This window comes from Paramacrobiotus metropolitanus, unplaced genomic scaffold (assembly GCF_019649055.1).
Source record: "Paramacrobiotus metropolitanus isolate TYO unplaced genomic scaffold, Prichtersi_v1.0 Parri_scaffold0000367, whole genome shotgun sequence".
NCBI lineage: Eukaryota > Metazoa > Tardigrada > Eutardigrada > Parachela > Macrobiotidae > Paramacrobiotus > Paramacrobiotus metropolitanus.
Window position 1 is genome coordinate 13028 of NW_026570587.1, and position 17915 is coordinate 30942.

Consider the following 17915-nt stretch of genomic DNA (forward strand, 5'->3'; position numbering starts at 1 on the left):
CGGGTGATCTGGCTGCCGTGCCGCGTTAGGATCCACCCACTGCTTTTTCCGCCAACCGTTCTCCGTATTGTTTGTTCACCGGCTCGGTTTGGTCCGCAGTGCCCACCGGGATGCCGGGTTGCCAAGCGGGCGTGTGATTCTCGCCCTTTTTCAGCGGGCTGTCCATGCATGCCCGGAGGGTTTTCCGTCCGTTTTGTTAGGTGCGGTCCGACTAATGTGCCAGCTAACTACAGACGTATGTAACCGTCCAATACGACCGGCGGTTGTATGAGACGACCGGTCGTTTTGGACACATCTTCTCTCGTCTATGCTAACGTAACGTGCGGTATGACACAAAATACTTTTCAATATGGCTGCGTGCACGGGTAAACACGGATGTTGGCTGCGTGCACGGGTGACCTTTTTGGGTCCGCACGGTGTTGACTGCGTGCACGGAGTTTGGGAACGGGCGTTGGCTGCGGGCACGGGTGATTTCTTTTGTTTCAGAATTATTATATTTTAAAATTGGAAAAAGATTATAATCTGGATGAAGGGCATAAAACTGAAGTGAGTGATGCCAAAAGCAGCGGGAAGTGGAATGCGATAGCCATGACTACCGCGTTCGTTTTCGGGATGGATCCTGGAACAACCATTTTTTAGCTGGATCCGTCGCGAACTCACCTGGCACCCGCTTATGAAAGCATGCAACTGACACCATAACCACCTGCATCAAAGCCGCGTCAAATAAACTCTGAGCCGCAAAAACAAAATTATTTGTCACTATGGTGTATTCACATTATCCGGTGGGCAAGAAAAGTGTCTTGCCCACCAAGGAAAGTGTCTTGCCCACCCACCTATATTTGAACATGTTTCAAGTGAGGAAAATCAATCCTCACTGAAATACGTTTCCACAAACTTAACATGGTGGTCTATGGAAGCTGACCACAGTTAACGTTGTTTTCTTAGGTTTCTTAGGTTTCTTATGTTTTCTTAGGTCCTAGATTAGACTGACTAAAACGTGGGAAACCACAAGATGTTATTACGTCAAAAAATTCATAAAACATAAAGCAGAATCAAATCAGCCAATATGTTAACGTAAAATGACACAAATTTAAAATGCCGTACATGCAGCCAACACCCTTGCCCGGACTCCGTGCACACTGCAAACGCCCGTGAAGTCACCCGAGCACGCAGCATCAACCTTATAATTATCCTGTTCCCGTCCATTGTGCGGCAAAATAGCTAACGAGCTGTTTTAACGCAGTTTGCGGTAAAATAGCCAACAAGCTATTTCGCCCACCATAGCATGGTAGGCACACTTCGGGACATTAAGGAATAACAGCAGGAAACAGCAAGGAACAGCAGCAAACAGCGCATAACAGCATCGAATAATGCGGCATGGAACGCCAGTATAATGCGAAATATTAAACCATATATTAAAGCAAGTATTATTAAAGTTGTTAAACCACTATCATTAATTTTCAAAAAAAATAATAAACTACTCACCGCTGTTTTTGCACCCCATTGTTCTCTGCTGTTTCTAACTGTTGTCCACTGTTTCCAACTGTTCTCTGCTGTTTCTTACTGTGCTTCGCTGTTTCTAACTGTTGTCCACCGTTTCCAACTGTTCTCTGCTGTTTCTTACTGTACTTCGCTGTTTCTAACTGTTGTCCACTGTTTCCAACTGTTCTCTGCTGTTTCTTACTGTGCTTCGCTGTTTCTAACTGTACTTCGCTGTTTCTTACTGTTGTCCACTGTTCTCTGCTGTTTCTTACTGTACTTCGCTATTTCTAACTGTACTGTGCTGTTTCCAACTGTTTTCGAGTCACAGCACAATAAACATTTTAGTGAAAAGGTCAACAGGATCTTCGCGGAAATCTCAGTGGCAGACTACCACACGGATGCTCCAGCCACACGGATGCGCTAGCCATTTGCTTACTTTTTGACCTGCTTACGTCTTTGTGTGAAGACGATCAGCGAAGTGATTTACGTTACTTATAATCATTCGTGTATCATTTTAAGCTTCAGATACTTCGGTATAGCTTTTGCACTTGCTGCTTGCGCTAAGCAAAAACATTGTCTACAGTGTCGTCAGGGAAACGTTCGTGCTTTAATATTCCGCGAGCCTGAGTAGGCTTTATTTGGACTTTACTTTTAAATTCACTTACACATCATTATGTGGTACTAGCCAAAATGTCGAAGAATCCAAAAAAGCAAGTGCCGCGTACTAATTCCTCTAATTCTGCTGTGGATAATTCTGTTGCGCCCACCGCATCCGCTGCCGTCACCGATAAAACTTTTGTGGAGCGCAGAGCCGAAGTAAGCCAATAAATGATTTTTTTCAATTAGCATTAAATTTTTATTTGTTTGTTCAAAGCTTCAAAACAGCTGAGTGTGCGCGTTCCAACTAGAAAAAATTTTCTGAGTTCTGTGGTAAAAGTACTCTGCACTAATAGCATGTTAGCGACTAACTTGTTTGAAGAATAAAAAAATTAAAACAAATTATTTATTAACTGGCATTGTTCCCATAGCGCGATATGCACACTGCACAATATACACGGATGCACCAAGCAGATTAAAAAGGGTATCAAATGGAAACAAATTTATGGCACCAGATTTAATTTATTGATGGCACCAAATTTAATTTTTTTGAAATACACAGTAAGGGCTCTCGGAACGAACTCCCGCGAGTTTATCTTTGAAAGTTGAAGTGCCGGCAAAAGACTGGCCATGTGTGACGAAGAAACTTCATTTATATCAAGTAATGGGTTGAGCAATGTTCGGAAGGCTGCGCGTGTTCTCCAAATGTGGCCGCAGCTTCATTCAAAATTTCCGGCTATTTGGAAGGTTCGTACCATTTCTTCAGTAAATAACTACTGTTTGTTCAATCCAATCGCTGTTACAGAAGATTACACTGCATCTTGATTGCGACCAGTCAACTCTGCTGCGAATTGCAAACGAACTAAAAAAGCACCCCGATGTTTTCGAAATGTTCGCGCGTAATCCCCGCGACCCCATAATCCTTTTGCCACCTACTTCCAAGCGTTTGCTTAACGGCTGCCGTCAAATCCGGAAATCAAAAAACGGTCAACAAAGTGACCCTTCCGCTTTACACACCCATCATGATTCTCCGGATCTGGTAAAGTAATAATACTTGTATACGAACTTCCGAAATTAGCATTTGTGTTTATTTTTGCAGTGCACCGTCAGCGACATCGAATGCACTCACACAAAATGCTGGAGATTTAACCTTCGCTGTCGTTCTTGCAAAAGCTACTATCGCTATTCCACATTCTTCGACTCAGATAAGAAAAAGTTTTTCTTATATGACACACCGCGACCATATGTTGAAATTTCGCGTGAACTTTGTTGCACAAGACGACTGTGCATTTTAATAACTAGTGACATGTAAGATATTCTCCCGCTTTTTATATTTGATTATTTGTAATTTAGGTTTCCGCTACAAGTAGTTTTCTTTTAGGTATTTTAAGCAATGCAGCTTTCAAGCTTTTTCTTCGTCTGTACAGAACGCTTTCGGCATTTCAGATGGTGAGCGTAATGCACTGGGATACGTTCAGGACGTAATATAAAAAATCTGATATTATTACAGACTACAATCGTAAGCAACTTGCGGAGGCTTTTTTTAAGTACCATATAGAAGAATATCTGCGGCGCTTGGGAAAGCTAAGCGTGGGTTTGACGGCGGAAAACGACTGGGATGAAGCGCTGACAGACCTCAATCAAACGCTTAGATCTGAACTGCTGCCACATGACCATTACGAAATCTGTATTGGAAGGGGATGCAGGGACGCTGTGGCTATGGATGGTAACTGGAAATTTAGCCACGTGATCTGCTCTTTCCTCATTAAGGTGACATGGTTACACTGTAAATAGTAATATTTCACAACCAGATGATTATTGCTCACACAAGCTAACGGTAAAAATTTCAGAAAACTCATTCAAAGTTCCCGCTCCTTAAATTTCCTCGTCAGTGCACTGAGGAGCCGCTATCTGGCTTTTTATATTGCAAAGCGCACATTGATATTGCCAGAGCGGAAGGTCTTCCGGTTACTGCTGCAGCCGAAAGAAAAGCAAGGCTTAATGATACCTTAGTAGCAGCAGCTCTGGAAACTGAGAGCGACACTGCCGAGATATTTACCACAACCTTGGCTTGCCGCAAAAACTTGGGCCAACACAGATATCTGAAATCACGATCTCGTGGCTGGCTGTTTTTCGTAACAGCCGGTGGTATCATTCGAATGTTTCGACCTTTATATGGGTTAGTTAAATCTTATAGTTCTTAAATGATAAGCGAGTATTATCATGATGAACTTTTTTGTAGGTCGGAATCGTCTTCGCAAGTGTTTTTCCATACAGTGGAATACCTGTTCCAGGAGCTGTCTACGCGAAACCCAGCAGATTATGCGCGTTTTACACTCTGTTATGACGATATGTGCCATTTGAACGCTCTGCGACAAGCAGCAGAAGAGCTGCCATACCCGGCACCTTATTCAACAATGTGGTTTAAAGTACAGAAAGTGATCGACAGGTAATTTAACTTTTATATCTAGACACATTAAAACAAGTCTGTACAGCCAGAAACGCAATCAACAGGTTCCATATGCGTAATCACAAGCCTGAATGCTTCACTAAGTACAACGCCGACGAAAAACTAGCCGCCATACACGGAAACGGGACTTCGATCAACACGGAATCTGCAGAGCAAGTGTTTTCCCAACTGCGAAATTTCAAAGCCTCGCTTTTCGTAATGGGAAAAAGACGACAAGAATTTTTTTTGCATGTTATAAGCCGTATGCATAACTGTCACGTGGAAAAGTCGATGGCAAAAGGTTGTTTACCAATACATTTTAACGGACGAAGGCGAAGTAACACAATGTGAACACGGCATTTTCTAATTTCACAATTTGTTTGTGTGGCTTCAATAAAGGTTAGTGCGCGTTTAGCTGCCTAATAAATACCAAAATACAGGTTATTCTTGAAAAAGAATAGTTACTGGAAGCAGTCACCTGTTGAGTACAGTTAATGCAGCAAACAGCGGTGAGCAGTTATTAGCAGCATTAATCTGCGCAAACAGCGATTAACAGTAGCAAAAAGTAAGAAACAGCAGCAAACGCGTACAAACAGCGGTTAACAGCGGCAAAAAGTAGAAGGCAGCAACTAACAGTGGTGAACAGTAGTGAACAGCAGCAAACTGCGGTAAGCAGTGGCTAACAGATAAGAACACTGACAAACAGCAGTTAACAGCGGCGAACAGTGAATAATAGTAGCAAACAGTAAGAAACAGCAGAGAACAGTGGCAAACAGTAGCAAACAGCGGTTAACAGCAGAGAACAGTCAGATACAACGGTTAACAGCGGCGAACAGTGATTAATTGTGGCAAACAGTACGAAACAGCAGAGAACAGTGGCAAACAGTAGCAAACAGCGATTAACAGCAGAGAACAGTCAGATACAACGGTTAACAGCGGCGAACAGTGATTAATTGTGACAAACAGTAAGAAACAGCAGAGAACAGTTGCAAACAGTAGCAAACAGCGGTTAACAGCAGAGAACAGTCAGATACAACGGTTAACAGCGGCGAACAGTGATTAATTGTGGCAAACAGTAAGAAACAGCAGAGAACAGTGGCAAACAGTAGCAAACAGCGGTTAACAGCAGAGAACAGTCAGATACAACGGTTAACAGCGGCGAACAGTGATTAATTATGGCAAACAGTAAGAAACAGCATAGAACAGTGGCTAAAAGTAGCAAACAGTAACAAACAGCGGTGAACAGTTACTACATACAGCAGCAAACAGTGACCAGCAATTTTGAACCGTGCAAACAGCGGATAACACCAGCAGCCTCGCTGTTTTGCATTTCTGTCACTAATGTCCCGAAGTGTGCCTACCCTCCACCATAGTGCGGCAAAATAGCCAACTGGCTATTCCGGCGCAGTGTGCGGCAAAATAGCCTGAGGGATATTCAGACCCCTATTGTTATACTGCGGCAAAATAGCCATAGCCAAAAGAAAAACTTGTCTGAAAAAGGCACTATCTTGGCATACAGTATACTCCCATACAATCCTTGGCAATACTTTCGAACTTTACCGACATCACCCTCGACGATCTGTCTGCGGATAATGTGGCGGCTATTCTTAAATATGCCTGCAGGGTAGGCAGCAATGGTTTGAGAAACGCTCACCAGTCACCACCACCACCACCACGTTCTCACATTTCCTTCCGCAGAAAAACTGGTTGGTTTACGGCTATAATAAACCGAAATAAAGGAAGCGAAGTGTTTGATGGCATTATCCCACGCACAATAAAATTAGCGACATTTAAATCTTTCTGCCATTGTGTTTTTGCGTCATTAACTGCAGTAACGATTCTTTGTAAAACACACGAATTTCCACACAGGTTCTAAGAAATTTTGCTGGCGATGGCAGAATCGCTTTTACAGCTCATATTAAACATTAACGTTGGATTCGTTACAACGAAAGCGTCACGAAACTTGAAGAAATTGTTTGCCGATCCGAGAAAAATAGGAATGTCATTAGTGAAAAGCATGCTATCACCACGTTAACAACACGTTCACACTGTCCAACAGGTTCCGGCCGGCAGCGCCTATCTTTGAATATTGGGTACCTTGCCCTGAAATCCCGAACACATTCGATTTAAAACAAATGATTAGCAAATTAGATATGTTAAAGTCTCTTTAAAAAAACACCTACCTTTGGCCAGACAGTCTGGACTAGTTCCACGATACCCACATTTTGGCTCGTTAGGAGGCGGACTGCCACGCTTGTACCACACAATTTTGCGGATGCTGTTGTCCACTGGATTGCGAGATGATTCTAGAGCTTTACGCTTGGCTGAATATTCCATAACCGGCTAAAAACAGACAGGACAATCCTCAGCAAAATATTAGCCCGCTTACGTTAGTGAAACATATTTCACGTCACATTCACGAAGTAAAGCGACGGAAGGCTACATGCGTGCTTATGATCAAAGAATTTACTTTAAGCCTTTTTAGTGAGGACTACCGCTCCCCGATTTAAGTTCACCGGCGGAAACGCAGTTTACCTAATGGACAAAGAACAGTCGCTAATGTATTGTATATTACATACCACAAAATTTCCAGTTTCGACATCCATTTGATTCAGTGCCCAGTCCGCTTCGCGATCACCGTTAGCGTTAAGGATGATATCCTGGCCTAGGATGGTGTATGTGCGGTTCCACATGAGCCTGTTCAATGCGCCCCCGTCAAGGGGATTTCTCCCAAGTGCTATAGTTTGGTTTACTACCTGGAAGCCAGATTTACTTATGCAGGGTACAATAAAAAAAACGTTGCTTTCGTTTTATTGCTCTGCCGTAAGTTATCAGTAATAAACACTGGCGCTCACTGCGGATTGGTTAACATTGGTACAACACTGAATTTGTTGAAAATCGGATACTACGTACGGTATATCGACCATTACCTGGGCGAAAATGACAAGGGCATAATAGTTTGCCATGGCAAATGGATTCACCTTGAATACAGGAAAACAGAAGGGATTATTTATATGTAATGATCTGTTAATGGAGATACGACTAGGGCGTTTGTATACCGGCGATTGATTGGCTGGTAAAGCTAACTGTTTACTGTTTAGCTTACAGTAATGACTGGTTTATTTAATTTACTTACTTCCTCTTCCAGGGCAAATGTGTAGCCAAATATATTTTCGGATCGACGCTTTATTTCATCAGTAACATTACGATATTCGGGTGTGACATCCGGATTACGTAGAGATATCTTAAACAGGGAACTAAAAGCGGTTCGGGCATCCTAAATAGAAATATAAGAATCAAACAAGCAGAGCTTTAGTGAAGCACAAATTCTTGATAAGTGGTAAGCAGAAAAATCATGGAAGACCGATGACCTTTCTTGCCATTTGTCCTTACTGAATCCCGTCCATCGCTCTCCCCGGTATTCCAAGTTATATTGCCAAAGAATTTTGCGCTTTGAAACAGCTCAATTGTGAAGTAAACCTGCCATAAGTTGAACAAGAGAATTTACCAAAGAGAAGTTGGGTGGACGCACAACTGGCGCATGAGCGTTGTTGTAATGGCTTTGTCAGATCTGACACAGAAGCAGGAAGAAATGGGGCAAATACAGCCTTTATTGTGATAACAATAAAGCAACAACACACAAAACCAACAGAAAACCCAATGTGGGAAAAGCTGGAAAAAGTGCCTGCAGTGCGCTGGTGAGGAATCGTGATTAATGATTCCGCGTGCTGCGGGTATGCAACAGCTGATGCGGCAAAGCATGGAATCGCCCGTAGGCGCAGGGCTCCACCCCCAAGAGTGCAGAGAAATGCGCTGATTGGTCAGCGTAGACAAAGTATACGCTGAGTAAGCAGCGTAATAGCGCGGCACGAATGGAGTAGCCATGTGCGGGCGGGCGACAGAGCAAAGCCACAAGAGGTGTCTACCGCCTCGAGTGAGCGGTCTCTGACATGCCTCTGGGCGGGAGTGGGAGCTCCTGCGAGCACCTTCCGACTCTGCCCCTGGCCGACCCGGTAGGGTGCCAGGATCCGATACCCGGTAGGGCCGGATGCCACTTTGTCTCTAAACCCGGTAGGGTCGCTTCCTCCAGACCCGCGGTGCAGTGCACCGAACGGCCGAAATCTGGAGTGCACTCTGGTTGCTGGGGGTTCCAGTGGGGTTTGAAGGCTTGGTTGGTCGAACAAGTAAAAAAATAAAGTTTATAAGGCTCTTAGGTTAAACATCGAAATAAAAAGATCACAATTCCGGTGAGAATTAAAGAAAGTAAGATCATAGTTAGAGATCCCAAAGCCAATTCCTTTGGTTAAATGGCCAAATAAAAACATCATCTTTGGTTAATAAAGTCTAGAAAAACCAGGTTTGGTTAAAAAAACTAGACGAAACAAAAGGCTTATTCCGACTAGGTATACCACAGGGCCGCTTGTGTCCACAGGGGTCCTAGTCAACGGTCCGCTTTATCCGGTAGGATATGTCTGGTCCTGTGAATCCGGGGCGACGGTTCCCAGAGATGTCCACAAGGGTCCAGTGAAGTAATTCCAGCGGAGTTGTATGAGGAAGGCACAGTTGCATGCGCAAGGACAAGTTGTTCCCTTCCTGATGGTGGTGGACCAAGCCCGGTTGGGCAGTCCATGGTGGGCCAGAGTGATGTCTCTGGACAGGAGAGGTGCTCCTGTAGTGAAATGGACCAAACCCGTTAGGGTGGTCATAAAGGCTTTTAAATGATGCCTCTGAGCGGGAGGGGTGCTCCTGCTATCCGAAATGGTATGCTTGGACCGATTCCGTTTGGGTGGCCCATATGGGTCTCTAATTTGGACCGGTTTCGGCCTTGCATGCCGGTTTGGTCATGCTCCTAGGTCCAAAAATCTTCTAAGTCCAGGAGGGCCAACATGGGAAAATTTCTAAGTCCGAGGACCAAGTGGTGTAATGGGCCAAACCCGTTGGGGCGGTCCAAACTCGGTCTCTGACATGCTCTGGACCGGGATACAGGGTTCTGGAATGGTTCGGCCTTGATTGCAGCCTTTGGAGGGGAGTGGGTCCTGCATAACCGGTTTTGGCTCTCCGTTGTGGACTTAGTCGCTTTTTGATGTGCCACGTCATTGGACGGGCCAAAAGACTTAGTCGATTTTCCAGTGGCCACGTCGTTGGACGGGCCAAAAGACTTAGAAAATTCTCGGTGGGCCACGTCGTTGGACGGGCCAAAAGACTTCCGCGGACAGTCGATTTTTCGACTGTCCGCGGTTGATGGCGGGCCAAATGGACTTAGTCGATTTTTCGACGGTCCAAGGTGTATGGCAGGCCAAAAGGACTTAGTCGTTTTTTCGACGGTCCAAGGTGTATGGCGGGCCAAAAGGACTTAGTCGTTTTTTCGACGGTCCAAAGTTGATGGCGGGCCAAAGTTGGTCCGTCTCACTGGCCGTGGGCCATGAGTTGGCTACCATGTCCGATGAGTCAGGTAGGTTTCCCTGAGACCGTGGCCATAACAAAATTAAGTGGCGTCTGACGAAAACATCAGGTTGGCCGGGCCAAACTCCAAAAAAAATTAAGTTGTGGACGCCGGTAGGCGTTTTCCACAAAGGAGTCGGTCTGCTGACTAGAAGCATCCTCTTTTGGCCTCGGGCGGTGCATCTTTTGGATGGGCCTCTGGGCGGTCCGTGGTGAGGATGTTGGACATGGCATGCAAAGTGGGTGTACCACAACTTCTATGTGGCTCCCAAACTCACTTGTCCCAGTTGCCTGGTATGGCAACTAAACTCGTGAGCCATCTATGGTCGGTTAGACGCATAGTGGGCCTGGTCCAACTTCTATGGGCCAGGGCTTAGCCTTGGCTTGTCGCAACTTGTATGCGGGCCAGGCTGATCCACGGCTTGTCGCAACTTCTATGCGGGCCGTCGCCACATTCTGGGCGCTGGATCCTTTCCGTGCCGGTGAACTTAGGCGTTGTGCCAAGTTCGGTCCAGTGGACTCCGTCGGATGGTCTGGGATGGCCGAGCCAAATTCATGGTCCCGGCCGCTAAGCCAGAGCCTATCCGGGGAATCCGGTTAAGATCCAGGGATTTAGGTCCGGTAAGGTAAACGGTACATGGCCGTAAGCCACGTTTGTTGGGCGAGGGTAACAACCGTTGGATTGCACCCATCATGGTGTTCAAGTCCGGTCCAGCTGATGTTGGTCCCTGTTTAGGGCCAACATGCAGGAATGGCCATTGGCCTATCCCTGCCCTCCTTGTCCGGCTTGGTCGCCATCGCCCGACCCAGAATTGAGTGGGTCGATGACGCTTTCTTCCATTGCCGCCAATTCCTGTTCTGTCAGGTTTTGTTGATTTTGGCTGGAGGTGCTGGCCGGCTGGACTTCTTGGTCTGGTTGGACGTCCTGGGTTTGGACGTGTGCGGACGATCCTGTTGAGGATCGCTGGGTTCGAAACTTCGTTGGAAGTTTCCTGGTTGCTGTTCGATTAACGAACACTTCCGCATTGTCGTCGAAGTCCGTTGGCTGTTTATAGCGGTAATCTTTAGAGCGGTTCCTGTAAATGTTCAGGGCGCTTTGAATTTTGCTCCCGCTTCAATCTCGTGGATCTGGTTTCCCAGGAGAGCCACTTGGGTCAACAGCCGAGGGACGATTTTCCCTTGCCGGTAGGCAACTTCCAGTTCCCAATGGCAGTGTAGATGACCAAGTCTGGAGGCAAAGATGCGTATCATCGTGCCGTTATAGGAGTATTTTTGCGTTTCTGGGTCATCCTTGTGATCCGCTGGCTTGCATGGGATTTCTATGGCCGCTCTGCAAGCTGCAATGATGAAACTGGCGTTCGCGTCCGGTAGGACAAACTGGGCCAGATACTTGACGACGTCAAGTTGGTCGTCCTTAATGTGCAATTGGCACAAGTCATTCCAGTCCGGTCTGGTGATGGGCTGTCCAAGTAAGTTTACGTCCGTGATGCTCGATAGAGCATTGTCACGGACCATTGGGTAGCCTTCTCGGTTCTCAATGTGGTCCTTCATGTTAAAGTCACGGGGCCACTCTTTCCTCTGCATTTCCATTTCGAGGCCTGACCGGGTGACGAAGGTTTGCAGATTTTGGACCATGGCGTCAACTTGGGCCCATTTGTCCCTGGGGTATGGGATGGCACCCATGATGTAATCCGTCACAACCCGGTGGGGAAGTGGCCGGATGTTAATACCCTGGTCCTCAGCATACTTGTAAGGATCAAAGTCCGAAGTGCTGCCAGATGTTGCAGGCTGGACCGGTAGGTCCGCCGCTGGAAATGTGGCCTCAGTCTCCATTGGTATTTGGATACTGATGTTGTGGGCCACTGAGCTGACACTTCGCTCTGGTCGCTTGGTGGACTGCGCGACAACCAGGCTGGACTCAGTTTCGTTCCGTTTCCCGGGTGATGTGCGCGGTTGGCGCTCGGGCTGGCTACGGCTTTGGCGGCCACTCTGGTCCTGGTTGCGGCTCTGGATCTGATGACGTAAGTCATCTGGGTTCCGCGGTAGCGGTGCCAGTGGCGTACGTTGCTCTGTACGCGCTGGCTGATATTGGCCTTTCAGGGCGTCCAACAGTCCACCTTCCATCAGCTGTTTGGCCACCTGGTCAACCATAGCTTTGTTGATGTTTTCCAGGATCTGGTTATATGTCGTCGGTGTGGACATCTCATATCCGTAGGATTGAGAGCCTGACGATGGCCGTTGCTGGTGTCCATGAGTTTTCGGGGCGGCCGTTGGGCCACGCCCTGAGGACGGGTCAGAACCCGAGTTACGGGCTCGACGTTCCCGATCGCGTTCCTCCTTCCGTTCTCGAGCCGTTTGGCTGAGTGGAGGAATCTGGGTTCCAGTACTGCTCCAGCCAGGTTGTCGGGCGCCACTGCGTTGCATATAGAGATCGTAAATCTCTATCTGCTCATGGTCCCTCAGTAGGGGGAACAGATGGCTTCCATCGCGGCTGGTCATATGGCAGTATGCGTCAAAATTGCCTCTCACCACTTCTAGGTAGAAGCAGTAGGCTCGGTCGTTCTCATCGCGGAAGCCCGGTCGCAGGTGGTATGCGCAGGGGAACAACTCCCGTGAGGAATTGTCCCGGCGGTGAGGATGTGTCATGCTATCGCCGCTGTTGCGTCTGCAGTCCGAGCATCGCGGTTCGTACTTCTGCTGCGGTGTAAGCCCCCATTCTCTGTGGTAACAGAAATGAAACTTGCAGAATAAGGTCAAGTCCACTTTTATGACTGGTCCCTATGATAATTACGCCCTATGGTTTACGTCCCTATGATTTTACATGTGATTTGTTAACTAGGCTTTTCTTGCCCGGTGAATTATTTAGGGATCACCCCCTAGACCCTATGCAAATTCTATGCCTAGGTCACTGATGGACACGCCGCTTTTTCTTGGGCTTGGTTGAGGCCAAGGTGGCGGATTCGGTGGGACGAGGGCCATAGCGGTCCGGTGGGTTATTTTTTCATCCGGTACCGTTGCTGCGCCTCTGGCTCGTCAACGGTCTGCTCGAGCCAGCCTTCGCGTAGCATCTTTTTAACGACGTATCGTACGTCCTCGCTAAGGTAGTACAACCCGGTCGGGCGACTAAGGGGATATTCATTCCCGTGACTCAGCTGGGGATCGTACGTCGAGATTTGGACGTTGTATCGTCCAAGGAGTTGGTTGGCCATTTCGCCTCTTGTCAGGCCCAAGGGATGTTGCGTGGTGGTTAGTACCGCCAAGATGGCATTTCGCCATTCCCAATAGCCTTGAGGCGCATCATCACGTCTTTCCGGTGGAAACGTGTAGAACATCTGCATGTTGGGCAGATGGGTCCGGAGAATGGCTCCTTGTTCGTAGGCCATTTGGATGTATTTCATCACTTTGGACTTTGAGACTGGTGGGCCATTCCATTTCTGGACAAGTTGGAAGGCCAGTCCTCCTGTTGCAAGAGTTGTACCCGTTTGGGACAACGCCTTTAAGGCTGCCTTAATATAGGCCCATGTCTCGTCCGTGTTGGAGATCCTCGGCTTCTTTGAAGGGTCTCCGTTGGGCCATTTCCTCGCCACTGTGGTTCTCGGTGGCGGCACATAGTCTATGCGCGGTTTGGCCGGGCATGGGTCGGGTAAAGTCCAATGGATCTCACCGTCATTTGATTCTGGTGAGGTGGAGTCTCGCACTCTGTCCCGGTAGGGCTGTGCACCGCTCCCACTCGGCTCAGCGTCTTCTACGCTGGCCTGACTTTCCCGGTCGGCGCTGTCTGCGCCACTTTGGTCTTGACCGGCGCCTTCTGCGCCGCCCTGGTCCTCCATGTCCTGATCACCGCTAGGTGGCTTGTTCTCATCACCGGGTGGTATTTCCATATCATGGTCCGGTGGGAGGTCCATGGTAAGTTTACCAGGGCTTTGGTCATCATCGTCGTCAGAGTCGGACTTTTGGGACTCCATGGTTTGGTCCTGGTCCGGCTCTTCTTGTTCGTCATCCTCTGAGTCCTCTGGTTGTGAGTCCTCAGAGTCCGAGTCGCTTGGCTGCGGTGAGGGATCTTTTTTCCCTCTTTTCTTTGTGGCCGTGGCCTTTCGGCTCTTTGTGGATGTGACCGATAAGGCTGGCGAAGGAGGTCTGGACCGGCCAGCTGCGTTAGGCAGTGACACTGTGTCCCTGGGCACGGGCCGAATTCCGGCTGCGTGCATCTCGTCTTCCGCTTCTTGGCGTGCAGCCAGCTCTCGTCTTGTGACGGATGGTCGAGGAGGCTTCTCTACCGGCAGTTTCTTTGGGCCTGGCAGTTTGGCCACTTGGGAGATCAAGTATGCCTCCTTGGCTCTGCCGGTCAACTTGTCCTTCGGCGGTCCCGCCGCTTTCTTTCTGTCCGGATCCCATTTTGTGCCCACGTCGTGTGACACATACAGAGACCGTTGGGTCTTCTGCGGGATGAACCCGGGAATAGTGAAGCGGATCGGCTCTGCCCGGTAGGCGTTAGTCGTCTCAGGGTTCCATCCTTAACCAGTGCTAACAGCTCGTCAAGAATGATCTTTTCCAATTTCTCCTGGTCCGCCTCTCCTTTGTAGTAGAGAGCGTTAATGGTCCTGACTATGTCGACCAAGTTGGAGCCTCTTGGGTTGTGCAGGTAAGCGATGGTCCTGCATATCTGGTGAAAGGCGTAATCCCGGCTACGGGAAAGCCCTGCTGGCCGATGAGGCACGTGAAGCTCCATCATGCTGGTCCAGTCACGGTGCGTGCGGACCAGAAGTCCCATGTCCAGGATGAGAGTTACTACACGCCGCATGAAGGGTGCCGTTAGTACACGGTCCGCTGGCGGTAGCCCTCTGAATTCTTCTCCATGTGCCATTCTGGCTCGGAGAACTCGGACGAGACATTGGTACATGTCTCTTCCTGTTGTACGTCTCATGATCCTGGCCGCTGCCACCCATTGGCGCACATATGGACCCGTTGGGATCTCAATGTGCGTGGCCTCCGGTCCAGGATCCGGGAGCTCAGCTTCGTCGTCCGCCGGCGCGGGGAGCATTGTTTCCTCCGAAGGCGGTTCACCTTCGGGAACTGGCTCGAATTCCTCTTCTTGCCATGGACGATATTGTGCTGGCTCTTGTGACTTGTCCATACTGTCCGATAGGACTTGGACGTCTTCATCGCCTGACAGCCGTTTCTCGAGCTGGGCGATCTTGGCCTCATGACTTTTCTTGTCTTTGGCCGCTTGTTTTTTCTGGCGGTTCCGTTCGGCCTCTGGGTTTGATGTTGGCCGAGATGTGGCCGCCTGACTCCCACTTGGTTGAGGGGAGTTTGGGCGAGTGGCCGGTTTGGCCCTCGGTTGTGGAGAAGTTGGACGAGAGGCCGGTTTGGCCCTCTCTGGGTTTTTGGCTTTTCTTGGCTGCTTACTCCGTTGGGAGTTAGCTGAGTGAATCACACCCAGGCCGAGTGCAAAATTCTCCATTGTCCCTGTTGCAGGGAAGGTAGCTGGGCGGCCAAAAGGTATATCGTCGATGCTGGCAGGCATGTTCGTCAAGTTTATCGGAGCAGCGGCCGTTGGCCCTGTTCCGGACTGACTTTGGCCTGCCGATTCTTGTGCCGACGAAGTGGCCTTCGGTGGCTCCTCCGGTTGGGCTGGTTCTGGCTGTGGTGCTGTGGCCACAGGTCCAGACGGAGAAGTGTCCATTGGCTCTGAAGCCGCTGGTGGTTGTGCCTGCGTCTTTGGCGGTACCACGGTTGGTGGCGCATTTGACGACAGGGTTTCAGCCATTCTAAAGTCTTCCTCCGGTGGGGGAAAGGCTTTCTGGTTGCGACGGCGCCGGTAATCATCTATCATCCGTAGGACCAAGGATCGGAGCATTTCGGTTATCATGTCGTATTCTTCCATACGATTCTGCTCCTTGGCCTCCTGTCTCTTTGTGAGCAGGAACGGATATTGCCGGCGCTCATTATGGTCAGCATGGATCAGTAAGTGTCTCTGCTCGATAGGAGTGAGAGCACTCATGGGCATCAAGGCCGCGTCGGCTTCCATTTCTTGGGCCGAGACAGCCGGAGTTATCCGCACCATCATTCTGGCCGATTGTGCGACCACTGGTGCAGGAGTCCTAACCGTGACCGTTACTGGTTCAAGTGTTGAACCTGCAGACACCGTAGGTGCTGCGACTCGTTCCACAGTAATGGTCATAGTTGGCTCTGGAGGAGGTATTGTATCCTCTCTTTGGTTGGGGACTTGCCTGGCCGGCTCGGTGTGAACCTGGCAGGCGCCGGTTCGATGGCCGGCATGCTGGGCATTCGCGCCGGAGTTGATGTGGCGCGTCCAGGAGAAGTCCGTTTTGATGGAGATCGGCTTTGGCGTGGCGATTCCTTCGTTGAAGGTGGCCGGACCTGACTGGTCTCATATAACGCCCTTTGGACGTTTTCGTCCAAGTCTTCCTCGATCTCCGACTCCTCGCTGGAGGAGACGCCCCAGAAGGCCGCAGGCAGTTGAGGCTGTTCGTCCTCACTTTCTGCCTCTTCCGGTGGAAGTTCGTCTTCCACTGGCTGGCCTGGTCGTGGGCGGGGTTCAACTGTCCATGCCCTTGGGTTAATGTGAGGGCCACGGATGTAGATGGCATGCTCGATGATTTCGCTAGGCAACTTGCGTTGGCGAAGGGCCTGGCTTTTACTTCGCATGGCCATCAGTTTTCTGATGAGGATTGTACGTCCTTGGACCATCTGTTGACAGCCGCGGTTGGTGCGGTCAATCTCTCGGTCCGTTAGTGTAGGATCGCCGGCGCGTAGTCGCTGGCGCATATCTTCCTCAGTCAGATTTAAGCGTAGATCAAGTTCTATGATCTCGCTTACAAGCCGGTTATGCGGGTCGTCCCATGACTCCGTTTGAGTTAATCGGATACGATGCCTCGTTGGAGGTTCGTCCCGCAATGGCTGTGTCGTTCCTGACGGAATCTTTGGTGCTTCCGGTGGGGAGAGCACGTGTCCCTTGCCAGGAAAAGTCTTTGGCGGCGACTTCTTCTTGGTCGGTAGACCGCGAAGTACTAAAGTCGGTGGTTCCGCCTTCTTTGGTTTAAGTATGGACCTGCCTGGCCTGGTAGGGCCAGGAACATCTGTGTCCGTTGGCGGGCCACTCCGCTCTGGTAGAGTGGGCCTTGTTGGGCGGTTCGACTCCAAGTTTTCTCTTGGCCCTCGCCAAGGTGGGAGTGACTGCTGTGAAGGAGGCTCTTCCGCTTCCGGGGGAGTCCTCTTCTTCTTCTTAAATCTAGGCGACTGTGGGCCACTTGTTGTGGCAGGAGTGGCCGGTTCTGGCCGTCCTCCTGTCGATTTCCTAGGCGTTGGCCGGACAACGAGGGTGCCACTTGATGTGTCGCCTTCAATTGGCTTCGGTGTAGGCTGTGATGACGCCGTTGGCGCATCAACAGCCATCGGACTTGTCGGTTCACCAGCCGGTTGGACTGGTATCGACTCTGCTTCAGCCGGCTTCTCCGGCGAAAGCTCGAGGGTTTTATCAGGCAGGCTCACGTCCATTTCGACGTCCTGCGGTGGAACTTCTTTGCTGCTGTCCGCTGTGGCAGGTCCAGCAGTGTCCACAGGTTGGCTTGTCGTCGGACCAGGCACCGTTAGGGCCTGGGCCAACTCAGCTGGAATTGGCTGTCCAACTGATGTTGAGGCGGCCGGTTCGTATGTCAGGGCCAAAGGTGTTGGCGCAGACACCGGTGATGGTCGCCATTCATTTACTGGATCGAAGTTACTCGAGCGTGCCGCCGTTGGCGGACGTGGGACTTTCCAGTAATCTTCGATAAATTCTCGGATCCATTTTGTGGTGTGGTCCATAACCGTTAACGATGGACCGGTAGGCATCGTATGGTTAGAGGTAAGACCTTTGAGCAGAGCCACCCGTTGGGCCAAGCTCTGTTGCTGTTCCGTCAGCCTGACCGCTTCTGGGTCGAAC

General features: G+C 49.4%; 2 protein-coding genes across 3 annotated transcripts; one reads left to right on the forward strand and one right to left on the reverse strand.

The window, feature by feature from the left end:
- Window positions 1-2149: 2149 nt before the first annotated feature.
- Window positions 2150-4942, forward strand: LOC129602237 (uncharacterized). Of its 2 annotated transcripts, XM_055501232.1 has the most exons (10): window positions 2150-2298; window positions 2511-2563; window positions 2642-2826; window positions 2885-3118; window positions 3179-3387; window positions 3461-3528; window positions 3590-3849; window positions 3930-4258; window positions 4322-4528; window positions 4594-4942. In XM_055501232.1, the coding sequence occupies exons 3-10, from the start codon at window positions 2710-2712 to the stop codon at window positions 4877-4879; spliced, it is 1710 nt and encodes a 569-aa protein (XP_055357207.1). In that variant the 5' UTR covers window positions 2150-2298; window positions 2511-2563; window positions 2642-2709; the 3' UTR covers window positions 4880-4942. The 2 variants fall into 2 exon arrangements, with proteins under 2 accessions (XP_055357207.1, XP_055357208.1); XM_055501233.1 differs by lacking the exon at window positions 2511-2563.
- A 1418-nt stretch (window positions 4943-6360) lies between these two features.
- On the reverse strand, window positions 6361-12677 carry LOC129602236 (atrial natriuretic peptide receptor 1-like). The gene is made up of 7 exons (XM_055501231.1): window positions 12500-12677; window positions 7922-8008; window positions 7665-7805; window positions 7459-7509; window positions 7108-7284; window positions 6712-6871; window positions 6361-6631 (listed from the first exon to the last, which is right to left on the reverse strand). The coding sequence occupies exons 1-7, from the start codon at window positions 12614-12616 to the stop codon at window positions 6552-6554; spliced, it is 813 nt and encodes a 270-aa protein (XP_055357206.1). The 5' UTR covers window positions 12617-12677; the 3' UTR covers window positions 6361-6551.
- Between the last annotated feature and the right edge of the window lie 5238 nt (window positions 12678-17915).

What these genes read in the sequence shown, in the direction of transcription:
- LOC129602237 (XM_055501232.1), top strand. Translation starts at nt 2,710, where the DNA reads ATGTGTGACGAAGAAACTTCATTTATATCAAGTAATGGGTTGAGCAAT. An exon ending in ATCATGATTCTCCGGATCTG is followed by an intron (nt 3,119 to 3,178) that starts GTAAAGTAATAA and finishes TTATTTTTGCAG; the next exon opens with TGCACCGTCAGCGACATCGA. An exon ending in TCTGCTCTTTCCTCATTAAG is followed by an intron (nt 3,850 to 3,929) that starts GTGACATGGTTA and finishes TAAAAATTTCAG; the next exon opens with AAAACTCATTCAAAGTTCCC.
- LOC129602236 (XM_055501231.1), bottom strand. Translation starts at nt 12,616, where the DNA reads ATGACACATCCTCACCGCCGGGACAATTCCTCACGGGAGTTGTTCCCC. An exon ending in ACTGCTTCTACCTAGAAGTG is followed by an intron (nt 8,009 to 12,499) that starts GTGAGAGGCAAT and finishes AACTTATGGCAG; the next exon opens with GTTTACTTCACAATTGAGCT. An exon ending in TCCAGACTGTCTGGCCAAAG is followed by an intron (nt 6,632 to 6,711) that starts GTAGGTGTTTTT and finishes TCGGGATTTCAG; the next exon opens with GGCAAGGTACCCAATATTCA.